The sequence below is a fragment of the Amborella trichopoda genome, chromosome 9, assembly GCF_054954075.1.
Source record: "Amborella trichopoda isolate Santa Cruz 75 chromosome 9, AtrichopodaSantaCruz75HAP2 v2.0, whole genome shotgun sequence".
Lineage (NCBI taxonomy): Eukaryota > Viridiplantae > Streptophyta > Magnoliopsida > Amborellales > Amborellaceae > Amborella > Amborella trichopoda.
The window spans coordinates 8758568-8770688 of NC_142344.1; the positions used below are offsets into that span (position 1 = coordinate 8758568).

General features: G+C 36.3%; 2 protein-coding genes across 2 annotated transcripts; one reads left to right on the plus strand and one right to left on the minus strand.

Annotated features, from left to right (window-relative positions):
• The first annotated feature begins 1078 nt into the window (after positions 1-1078).
• LOC148780348 (uncharacterized) lies at positions 1079-2278 on the plus strand. Its single transcript, XM_088847707.1, has 3 exons — positions 1079-1164; positions 1251-1326; positions 1416-2278. Exons 1-3 carry the CDS (start codon positions 1093-1095, stop codon positions 2180-2182), a joined length of 915 nt encoding a protein of 304 aa, XP_088703833.1. The 5' UTR covers positions 1079-1092; the 3' UTR covers positions 2183-2278.
• A 6454-nt stretch (positions 2279-8732) lies between these two features.
• SMT3 (sterol methyltransferase 3) lies at positions 8733-10713 on the minus strand. Its single transcript, XM_006828767.4, has one exon. It carries the CDS (start codon positions 10051-10053, stop codon positions 8968-8970), a length of 1086 nt encoding a protein of 361 aa, XP_006828830.1. The 5' UTR covers positions 10054-10713; the 3' UTR covers positions 8733-8967.
• Between the last annotated feature and the right edge of the window lie 1408 nt (positions 10714-12121).

The window sequence follows — 12121 nt, forward strand, 5'->3', positions numbered from 1 at the left end:
CCAGAGAGCCGGGCCCGGGGTAAAACCCCCGACGGCATATGAGCTCAGTGGGCCAATATTAGACGAAGAGGTAGAGGAAGTTAAAAAGTGGATTGAAGAATATAAACAGAGTTGGCCAAGGACAGGAATTACTCTCATGAGTGATGGTTGGTTGAATAAAGTTAGCAAAAAGGAGTTTTTAAACTTCTTGGCCTATTCCCCAAAAGGTACAGCTTTTTTGTCTAGCAAAGACGTATCAGGGACGAAGAAGGATGCAAACTTCTACGTACGACTATATGATCAGATAGTGGAGGAGGTGGGGGATAAGCATGTAGTCCAGTTTATTACGGACAATGCGCGTGCATGTGTTTCTGCGGGCAGCAAGTTGATGGATAAGAGGAAGCATCTAGTATGGACCCCGTGTGCTGCACATAGCATCGATCTTATGTTAGAGGAAATCGGTGAGATCAAAATTGTGAAGGAGACTCTAGATGAAGCAAGGTTGGTGTCGAGATTTATATACAACCACTCGAAAATATTATTTCTGTTTAGAGAACACTCGAAGAAAAAAGAGATAATCAGGCCTGCCATAACCCGCTTTGCGACCGATTACTTAGCTGTGGACTCCATTCGACAATCTGAAGGTGCATTAAAGAGATTGTTTACTTGTGAAGAGTGGTTAAATGACCGCCTCTCGAAGTCCAATACCGGTGTAAAAGTGGATAACATAATCTCAAATAGGTTGTTCTGGTCTCGATGTTCCAGTGTTGTAGAGGCCACTGCCCCTTTGGTCACGGTGTTAAGAATGGTGGATGCTGATAAGAAAGCTACCATGGGTATCCTTTATGAAGGTATTGAGAGGGCGAAATCAGCTATTGGGGAGAAGTGTAATTTTGCTAGCAAAGTGATCGAGATTATAGAAAAGAGGTGGAACACCAAATTCGGATGTCCAATTCATTATGCTGGTAAATATATATTTATATCATTACAATGTTTCAGTTTAAATCATTTTTTTATGAAATTGTAAATGACATTTTTCTACCTATATATTTTTTAGGTTACTACTTCAACCCAAAATTTTTCTATTTGACACCTGAACAACCCCACAAGATTATGGAAGGGGTCAGATACATTATTGCAAGGTTGGAGAGAAGCCATCGAAACCAAGTAGCAGCAATACAAGAGGTATTATTTAATGTTTGGGTAAGAACTTCATTGAGTTGTTATATTTGTGAGGAATAATGCACTAAAACGTAATATATTTGTTTTAGCTTGCTATGTATAGGGATGCTATAGGATCCTTCGGAACTAGACTTGCCAGAAATTCTCGAACTATGATGGATCCAGGTTATCCCCTCGCTAATATTTTGTTTATTCATATATTTAATCTTATGAATTGTTCTTGCCCTTACAATGCTTTTTACATTTTAATCCAGCTGAATGGTGGGAGATATATGGTACTGATGCACCTCACCTAAAGAGGATAGCAATCAAGGTGCTCTCCCAAACATGTTCTGCTACTGGCTGTGAGCGCAACTGGAGTACGTTCCAATGGTTGCACACTACTAGAAGGAATCGACTCGCTTCTGAGAAGCTTCATAAACTAGTCTACGTTCATTATAATTTAAACCTCAGAGAGCGACAAATAAGAAGGAAGCTTGAAGACTATGGGCCGATAGACTTAGACACAATATTTGTCACAGACACAGCAGACCGATGGATAGTCGAAGAGGAGGAGCCAGTGTTGCACAAGAGAGCGTTCCTTGAGGCTATCGGTGATGAAGATATTGAAGAAACTGATGAGCGGCATGAAAGAGGAAGCAGCCAGCCAATGTATCCACAATATGTCGATGATATTGCACCTAATGAGGGAGAGTGGGAAGGGGGTCTAAGAGAAAATGAGAGAGATGATGATTCTGAGGCCACCCTATCCCAGCCATATTATTCACATATCGAGTCCCAACAGCAACAGTGTAGGGATGAGCACGACAGTGCAGGTGAGCATGAAGGATGGACAAGCTTCGGGGATTTTGGACTGGGAACACAACAAAACACTAACATTCAGGGATTTGGGAATAGTCAGACGCCCGCTAATATCGATGATTCGTTTTTAGATCGAATCAATGAATTGTCAAACGAATTCAATCAATGGCACCAGCGTGACCAAGAAGAACAACAACGTCGTCTATCATTTTATTTTTAGATCGTATGTTATTAATTTTATGCTTTATTGTAGTCCATGTATGTTGATATACTTATTCCATGATAATTCTATGTTTATCCTTTTGTGTGATGTAAATTAAATGTTGAATGACGGTTCATGCAGGGAAAGAACATATCAATATTCGCATATTCATCCAAAAACATGAAAATTCTTAATGGAGTACCCTCATTTTTTATTGAATTCCTAAAAAACAATATTTATAATGAATTTTAATAATTTTTTCGGATTTTTTTGAAGCTTTATTCTGACCGATTCACCCGATTCCGATCCGGACCGCCGATTCGCCGATCCGGATCGCCGATTCGCCGATCCGGATCGCCGATTCGCCGATCCGGATCGGTTTTTGAAAAGCCCGATCCGGGTCATCGATCCGGTTTTTAAACCATTGGTTCAAGCTGTTCGATATATATTGGTGATTTTTAGAGAGAGAAACAATCGTGTTTATTAGGATCTTCATTTATTTCCAAATGAGGTGTCTTCTACCTTTTATATACTATTTACTGATCAGATCAGTCTTTTAGTTCTTTTTATTTTTTTGAAATTACAGATTCAAAGCCTAACTAAAGTATGAAATTTACTATAGTTTCTTTGAATGGACTTAATTATATTGCTTGGTCAAAAGCTGTTTCTCGTTCTCTCTTTGGAAAATCTAAACTTGAAGACATAACTAGGAAAAAAATCGTAAATCTTGATTTCAAAATCTCTAAAGAAAGAGTTAAAAAACCTTTTTTGGTTGTTAAATAATAAGAAATATGAAATAAAGTACCTCAAAATAGTAGTAATATGACTGGAAACAGATCTACCATTCAAACTGCAACCACCCAAACTCATCACCGCAACTGTAATAATTATCAGCAATCAAGTGACAACAATGGTTCTTGCACCACACATGATCCGTTTTCTTTATTCTCGAACACAGGTAACACCTATACGCTCATATCTTTTTATGACAATTTTCGTTGGGTAATAGACTCATGAGCCACAGATCATATGATTGGTAACTTACAGTGTTAAACTGCGACCACTCAAACTCATCACAACAACTGTGATAATTATCAACAATCAAGTAACAACAATGGTTTTTCCACCACACATGATCATTCTTCTTTAGTCTCGGATACATGTAATGCCCATACTCTCATGTCTTCCTATGAAACTTTTACTTAGGTAATAGCCTGATGGGCCACATATCATATGACTAGTAACATACAATGTTTATCTAACCTAAAACATAATGAAAATATGAACCTTGTGTCTATTGCTAATGGTTCATTGATTCATGTCTATGGTGTTGGTAAGATCAATTTCTTCTCTAAGTCACAAAACTCTGAAGTTCTTTTTATGCCATCATTTTCTTCTAACTTGTTGTTCGTTAGTAAAATTAATTAGATCATAAATTGCAAAGTTATTTTTCTCCAAACTCTGTGACTTTCCAAGACTGGGCCACGAAGAGGAAGATTGGTGTAGAAATATTGTCTCATGGGCTATATTTATTCAATCAGAAGAATAAGGCTTTGATTGCTAGTAAAAATAACGATGATATTAACAAATTATGGCATTAGAAATTTGGACACCCATCAGATAAAGTTTTGAAAAATCTTAATGTCCTCTCTATCTTTAAACTATCATTTTTATGAAGTTTGTAAATTCTCAAAACAAGCAAGACTTCTTTTTAAATGAACCATTTTATTTAATTCATTATGAAAAGTAGAGATTGGCCCCAGTTGATTATTATGTTGGCTTTAAATATTTGGTTACTTTTATTGATGAGTGCTCTCGTGCTACTTGGGTATATTTATTGAAATAAAAAACATAAGTTTTTCCTATGTTCAAAGAATTTTCTAAACTGATTTCCACCCAATGTAATGGCAAGATTAGAATTTTACGAATGGATAATGGCACATAGTATGTGAACAAAATTTTTTCTGAGCATTTATGTAATCTTGGTATTATACACCAAACATTGTGTGTTAGAACACCTCAGGAGAACGAAGTTGTTGAAGGGAAAAATAGATGTATTTTGGAAGCTACAAGGTTTTTGATGTTTCAAATATATGTTTCAAAAATTTATTGGTTTAATGCTATTTTAATTGCTTGCTATCTAATTAACAAATTTTCGATTAAAAATCTTAAGGATAGATCTCCCGTTGAAGTTTTGAAAAATAGAAAAATTGATTTGTCCCATTTGCATATATTTGGATGTGTGTCTTATGTTCATGTGGCTAGAAATAACCATGATAAACTTGATAAACGTTCCAATAGATGCATTTTTCTAGGATACTCCTCTTTTTAGAATGGATACAAATGTTATGATCCCACAATCAGAAAAATATATATTTATAGAGATGTTCAATTTGTTGAAATAAAGTTCTATTTTTATAACACACTAAAGAGTGGTTTGGAAAATAAAACTCAGAGAGAGTGTTCAAGATGTCGTTTGCCCTTGCCTAATATTAGTACCAATGATGTGTCCAACATACCCAAAAAATTCATAATAATCAAGCCAAAGTTCAAGATACATTTGAAACATACTAAGCTGGTTTAGAAGAAGAAGACTCCATCGTGGCCCCACTTGATCCCCCTTGCGCAGGTATTCTCGCATCACTCAACCTTCTTTTAGACTTCAAGATTTTTATATTAACATGTAGTTTCCTATCATATTTAAAATCATATTTTCTATGAAAATATCTCTCCTAACTATTTTGTTTTTTTTTAGTTTCATCTCTAATTCTGAGCCAACTAATTTTCAAGTTGTTCTTTTTCAACTTGTGTGGAGGAAGGCCATGAAAGATTAACTTCAAACACCTAACATGAACCATACTTGAGACATTGTCAAGTTACTTAAAGAGAAGAAAGCAGTTGGATGAAGATGTGTTTTTAAAATTAAATATAATAGTGATGTGTTTTTAAAAATTTTTTTACCCAAACTTATGGAGTTGACTATAAAAAATCTTTTGCACCAGTTGCCAAGATGAATAGTATTTGTGTTCTTTTGTCTATCACAGTTAATTGTGGGTAGTCTTTGCATCAAATGAATGTTAAAAATGTCTTCTTACATGGTGACTTTGAAGAAGAAGTCTCTATGAGTCTTCTTTCAGGCCATTTTAAAGAAAATGAGAAAATGTCTTGTATGCAAATTAAAGAAGGCCTTGGTGGATTTAGACAATCACTTCGGGCATGGTATGCCAACTCAGTTCAGCTTTGATGTGTGTCGGGTTTTTTAGAAATTCCGCTGATTCTTTGATGTTCATAAAAAAGAGAACTTTAAGTACAACGGTTGTAATCATCTATATTGATGATATTATCTTCACAAGAAATTCGACGTCAAGGACCTTGATCAACTAAAGTATTTTCTTGTTATTGAAGTAGCACATTAAAGAAAAAATGACTATTCATTTCTTAAAGGAAATGTCTTAGACCTATCGAAAGAAACTACAAAACTAGGAGTCAAACTTGTTGATACCCCTGTTAATAGTATTGCAAACTTAATTCAACAAATAGGAAACCTCTTGAAGATGTGTGTTGTTTCAAGAGACTTCTGGGCAATCCCTATAAATAAAATACTGGTTTTCCCTCCGTGGAGGTAGGCACCATTGCTGAACAACCTATATCTCGTGTTGATCTTTCTCTCACTCTTCATTGTTTACTTTATCGCAAATTCTATATTATCTATCAATAATTTCCAAGTACTTTCTCTTTATAAAATTTAAAATTGAGATAGTTTATCTCTCTAAATTTTTTGTGATAGTTTCTCCCATTTTAACTTAAAATTTGAGATAGTTCTCTTTAAAAATGTTAAGATAGTTTGTCTTTAAAAAAATTCAAGTATTTTTCCTTTCTAAAATTTAAATTTTGAAATAATTTCTCTCTCTAAATTTTTTGAAATACGTTCTCTCTCTAAAACTTCTTAAGTACTTCTCGATCTAAAATTTAATATAGTTTATCTCTAAAATTTTAATATAGTTTCTCTCTCTAAAACTTAAATCTTGAAATAGTTTTCCTCTCTTAAAATTTTGAGATCGTTTGCTTCTATCAAAATTTTGAGGTACTTTATCTTTACAAAACATAAAAATTGAAATAGTTTTTCTCTCTAAAAACTCAAGTACTTTCTGTTTATAAAACTTATAATTTGAAATAAGTTTTCTCTCTTAAAATTTTTATGTACTTTTTCTATCTCAAATTTAAATTTTGAGATATTTCTCTATCTAAAACGTTTCTAGATACCTCTTTATATAAAATTTGATATAGTTTCTCTTTCTAAAATTTTCAGACATTTTCTTTCTCTAAAACTTAGAATTTGAAAATAGTCTCTATAAAAACTTTGAGATAATTTTTTTCTAAAAATTTTATAATTTTCCTCTCCAAAATTAGAAATAGTTTCTGTTAAAAATATTAAGGTACTTTGTCTCTCTAAATAAAATTTGAGAGTTTCTCTCTCTAATTCATGTGGGTGTTTTTGTGGAAATAATTGTATTTTGTAAAGAATGATATATATTTCTTCGCAATGGAGAAATCTGGCTCGAAGTCAATTTCAGGGTAAAGAATGATATATATTTCTTTATTTTGGGTGAGGTTTCTATAAGGTTACAATGGTAAACAATCCAAAACAATCCAATTAAGACGCACCTTAAAATTTTATCATAACATGTAATTTTGTTGTAAAAAATTCTTAGTATTATCTTAAAATATATTTTCATACCTAATTAGAAAATTTTAAATTCCAAAAATGATTAAAATCAAGTAGATCTATAAATATATAAAAATCTTGAAAATAGACGGTCTAGATAACGAATTGCAAGATACACTATTTTCGGGACTCAAAAACTTTGTTTTTTTTTATTTTCATAGATCTCGATGTAGAGATAATTGATTAAAGGGTTTTTTCAATATTAAAACAATATTTTCGATAGATTTTTGAAGTGCATATGTGATTCTACATTTTAAGGTTGCAACCGTTATTAAACTTTTCCTTTTTATTTTTAACTGGAAAGGAGAAAAATAATTACAGACTTAAATACCTTTTAGTCTCAAAATTTCAATCCAAACACAAAAAAATGTGCCATCTCCGCTTAAAAGTATTTCTGGAAATGTATTTCCAAATAATGAAACGATCCCATGAGTAAAGGGAATAAAGGAAGAAAACGAGTGAAGGAAAGACGCCTTCTCGGACTTCACAAAGTTGCAATATAAAAAATAAAAAGGAATGGAATCTACACCTCAGCAGCACAAAGAAGGAGACACAAATCATACGAGGTCACAAAAGTACAACATACAAAAAAAAAAAAGAGACACAAATCCCCACATCTTGCTTAAAATAATTGCCAAAACACAAAAGAACCCAGGGCTTGTTACAACAAGAGATTGAGCCATGAAGACCAAAACAAGCCACTGTAAAAAATCAGAGGCCTTAAACCAAAATAAATCCCTAAGCCCAGTCTCTAATCCCCTTTTGAGGAGAAGGATGAAAGCAAGTTGAGCACAGAGAATAAATCTAACCCAACATCACGGGTAAGAAGTAGAGCTTCAGGATCAAACACAATGTAAGTAAGAAATATATTTTATAACCGAACTGAGAAACACGTCAGATCAATGGGATTGTATACAATGAAATCATTTATTTTTTACACAAGGCGATCACAATTATTTACAACCATCCGATGTGAAATTTGATAGCTTGAATGTGTCACAATGTACAAAAAAAATTATTTTGAAGTTTGAACTTGGTCAATGGAATAATTACGGCCACCCAATTTCACATCCAATGGATGTGTCCAATAGTCAAAGATTAATGTGAATACCTTGTAGTAAAGGTAAATGATCTCATTCTATACTTTCCCATAATAAATATCTAAGTGCACCAGACATATCAAGACCTATCCATTCCAAAATGTTCCCCAATTCAATTAAATGCCAGCAAATAAATACAGGATATGAACATGGATCTAAAACTATCAATCTTTGCCAAAAAAACCCAAATAAAAGAAAAAAAAACAAGTAGGCAAAAAAAAAGAGGCGAAGAAGCAAAATAGTTCATGGTTGATAAAAAAGAAGCAATACAGCTCTGCAATAATGAAACCCATCAAGAAAATGAGCCCAATTATATAATACACATCTGATCAGTTTCAGAAGGCAGATTGAGAGAAGCCATCTCCAACTGTTTTCCATCTTCAATTAGAAGAGAACCAACCCAGATCTAACATCCTGGATGTGGGATGTGAATATTATTGCATGTACGTGCATTGTATATTGTATATATAGATATGTAAGGTGTACTGGATATGTATCTCTTGATTGTGTATCTCGCTATAACTGGGCTGGATATATGTACTGGTCTTAAAGATTCTTTAAGAGATCAATATGCAAAGATTCCTTAATAGATCAATATCGGGGTTCTATAACTGAAAGCTCAGACCCCTAACAAATCCCAATCCCCTGACCAGCTCAGACCAATGATCCAGAAAAGCTGAAAAATGAAGACTTCTAATAATAAAAAAATCTGCAATAATAAAAGCTACGGATAATCCAGAAAAGCAGAAAAAAGGAAGGCTTTGAATAATAAGAATAATAAGAAAAACTAGAAAATTAAACATAATAAATAAAACTACAGCAGAGGATTGAAGCATAATCCTAAAAACCCAAAACAAAACTTAGAGCGGTCAAGGGTTAAACCAAAGAAGACAGGAGAGAAGGAGATAGAAACAGGGGTTTATGTGAGAGAGAGAGAGAGAGAGAGAGAGAGAGAGAGAGAGAACAATGGTGGCAAACTAGCAGGCGGGTGCCGCATTGTTGGGCTTCCTCAACAGGATCATGTGCATCGGCGTGAAGATCCCTGTCTGTCCGCCCCGAGTGAGATGGTGGGCGGTGTGAAAGAGCATCTCGTGGACATCGTCGACCCCCTTGGGTGCGATCCTGACCATGGTGAGCACCCACACCACCACATGGTTCCTAAAATACGCGACCCTCCCCATCTTCAATCTCGTCCACCAGGGAAGAGCAGGGGGCAAAGCTAAATCCCTCTCTTCCACCAATTCGAATCCCACGCCCTTGGCGATCTCGGCGACCTCGTCCTGCCTCCTCAGCCCTGGCAAAGCGTTCCCCCTCTCGATCCCCTGAACTATCTCCAAATGTTCGGAATTGTCGGGCTGAAACTTTGGTGTCGTGACCCATTCATACGTGACATACAGGGCTCCGGGTTTGAGAACTCGGAAGATCTCGGCATAAACTTCTGAGAGCTTTGGCGCATGGCATGTTGCCTCGATTGAGTATGCGGCGTCGAAGGACTCAGCGTCGAAGGGCATGTGGAGAAAGTCACCACAGACAACCTCGCAGAGCTTATCAAGCCCTGCCTTGATATTATGGAGTCGAGCTCTCCCGACTTGGTACTCATTGATAGTGATCCCGACCACATTTGCGCCACTGTGCGTGGCAATCGTGCGCATCGGCCCTCCAACTCCGCAGCCCGCATCCAAAACTTTCATCGCTGGACCAAGTTTCAGGAGGTTTGCAGCCATCTCTTCATGGGCCCTGGTGGCGGCCGCATGAGAGTGGCCAGGCAAAGATGGGGAAAAGTGGAAACTCTGTCCCCAGCCCCACTCGTAAATATCGGTGACGAGGTTGTAGAAGGAGTCGACGAGGTCAGGGACACGGTCGGCATGCTCGATCTCCTTGGGCTTACGGAAGAAGGTCCAGTACTGCCGGTAGGTCGACGCCACCTGCTCCCTACCGAGGGAGCCACCGCTCAGTTCCGAGGCGTGCTTCCCTTTCTGCTCGGCAGACCCCAGCAGGCACACGAACCAGTACAGGCCGGCTGCCAGGAGGCCAAGCGTCACTACTGCAGCTAGGGTTTCCATTAGGGTTAGAGAGAGGAACGAACGAGATGAGAGTCCGGAGGGGCTAGGCCTTGAGGGGGATTGTGCTCATGGAGAGAGAAGGTAATAACTAGAAAAAAAACTATCTGACGGTTGCCTGGAGATCAAATCAATGGAGAGAGAGCGAGGGGTAATATTTTTTTAACAAACAGTGAAAATAGTGGATGAGAGAGGTTCAGAGGAGCGGCAGGGCTTAGAGAGAGAGAGAGAGAGGAGGGCAGAGACTCTTTCTCCCAGGAGAAGAGGGAGAGGAAAAGAAGGGGTGATGGCAGCGAAGAAGAGAGAGAGAGAGAGAGAGAGTGAGAGGGGGAGAGGAGGAATTGCGCGTGGCATCACACCAGGCTGGCCTTATCCGAAAATCGTGCGGACGGAGTTTTTATGCGGGGAAAATAACTTAAATGCCCATCAATATTACGAATTGCGCAACGGCCGCAGTATACGTTCCCCTACGGCCGTAAATTGACAAAAATACCCCACGCTTTCGTCAGGGAAAAATAGGCACGTATACTCTCGTGGGATATCAACGCTCACGAGTACCTTTTTGGCCCAAGTCAAAACGCTCAATCTTTAAGTTGGAGATGCCGGAAATATGTGAAAATTCTCACCACGACCTAGAAATGCAAATTAACATATACTAAAATAAATAAATGAGAATTTATCACAAATCTTACTCAATTTTCATCTATGAAAAAAAAAAAAAACATTTCTAAATCTCGCCCACACTCTTTTTGTTCAATTTTGAAGACATTATCACAATAATGGTACTTTACCTACCGTAAAAACTAACACATATTATAGGACAATTTAAGTACCGTAAAAATTAACCCATGTATTACAACAATTTAAGTATCGTAAAAATTAACCCATGTTATATGGCACTCAAAATATCGTAAACCCATATATATTACAGTACCATAAAAACTAACCGATGTTATACTGTTATCGAAATCCCACGAACCATTTTCTTCTTCTGTTTATATTTGTTTTCTTTCACATCTATATTTATCTCTTTTATCTTTATATTTCTGTTTAGGTTTATCTCTTCTTTCTCTCTATTTCTTTTTAGGGCAATAATTTCATGCAACGGTTGTATCATAGTATAATGCAACCACATTTCTAAAAAACCATGTTTTTGGCATTTGTATTAGTAAGCAACATTCAATTGATAATGTTCATTGCATGTGTGTGTGTGAGAGAGACATGTGTGAACCTCTCTTTTTATTCAAAATTTTTATCAAAATACTTATAAGGGATAGGCTATTTACCCATTTAAAGTTATTACAACTCAAGACAATATGTATTTATAGTTATTTTAAGATTAAATCAAAACAAATGGGTAAAATGTTAAATCGTTCATCTCCAATAGGTATTTAGATAAATTTTGTTATTACTTTTGCCAGTAGTAGCAACTATTATGTGCCTACTACCATCATTTATACCTCCATTAGGGTAGCCACATGGACTAGGCTAGGGCATATTGGATGGGACAAGTCTGGAGTTAAGACCACCCGTAGGCCTAGCCTAGCCATGCCAGAACTAGGCCAGGCTTATCCTAGGCTCAACCAAGTTTCTTGCCAGGCCAAAACTGACCTTGACCTAGCCTTAAACTTTACACAAAATATGTATTTATGCAAAATGCATGTACAGCATGCCACTCAGAGCATACCCTACACTTACTCCCTAGGGGCAAAATAATTGTTTGGGAGGACATTTTTATTTATAAATTTGGGATCTGTCTAAGAACCACCCCCATAATATTTTTAGAAATCAAAGGGTGAGAGGGCTCTTGAACACGTAGATCTTGCCCTTTAAAAATTTGATGGTTCCTGTTCAATCTTTGAAGGTTTGATTTTTTCTGGCACATCGAGATTTTAAATTTTTTTCTCTTATTTATTTATTTAAGTTTTCATTTTTAAGTTAGGGAGTTGGCTTAAGATAAGTGATTACATGTCCAAAACTTTGGGGTCCTTAAGATACTCCTGAGCTCGGATGTTTCCTCACAAACATACCTGAGCCTGGATTAATATTTTGACTTAGAACAAGATCTTGA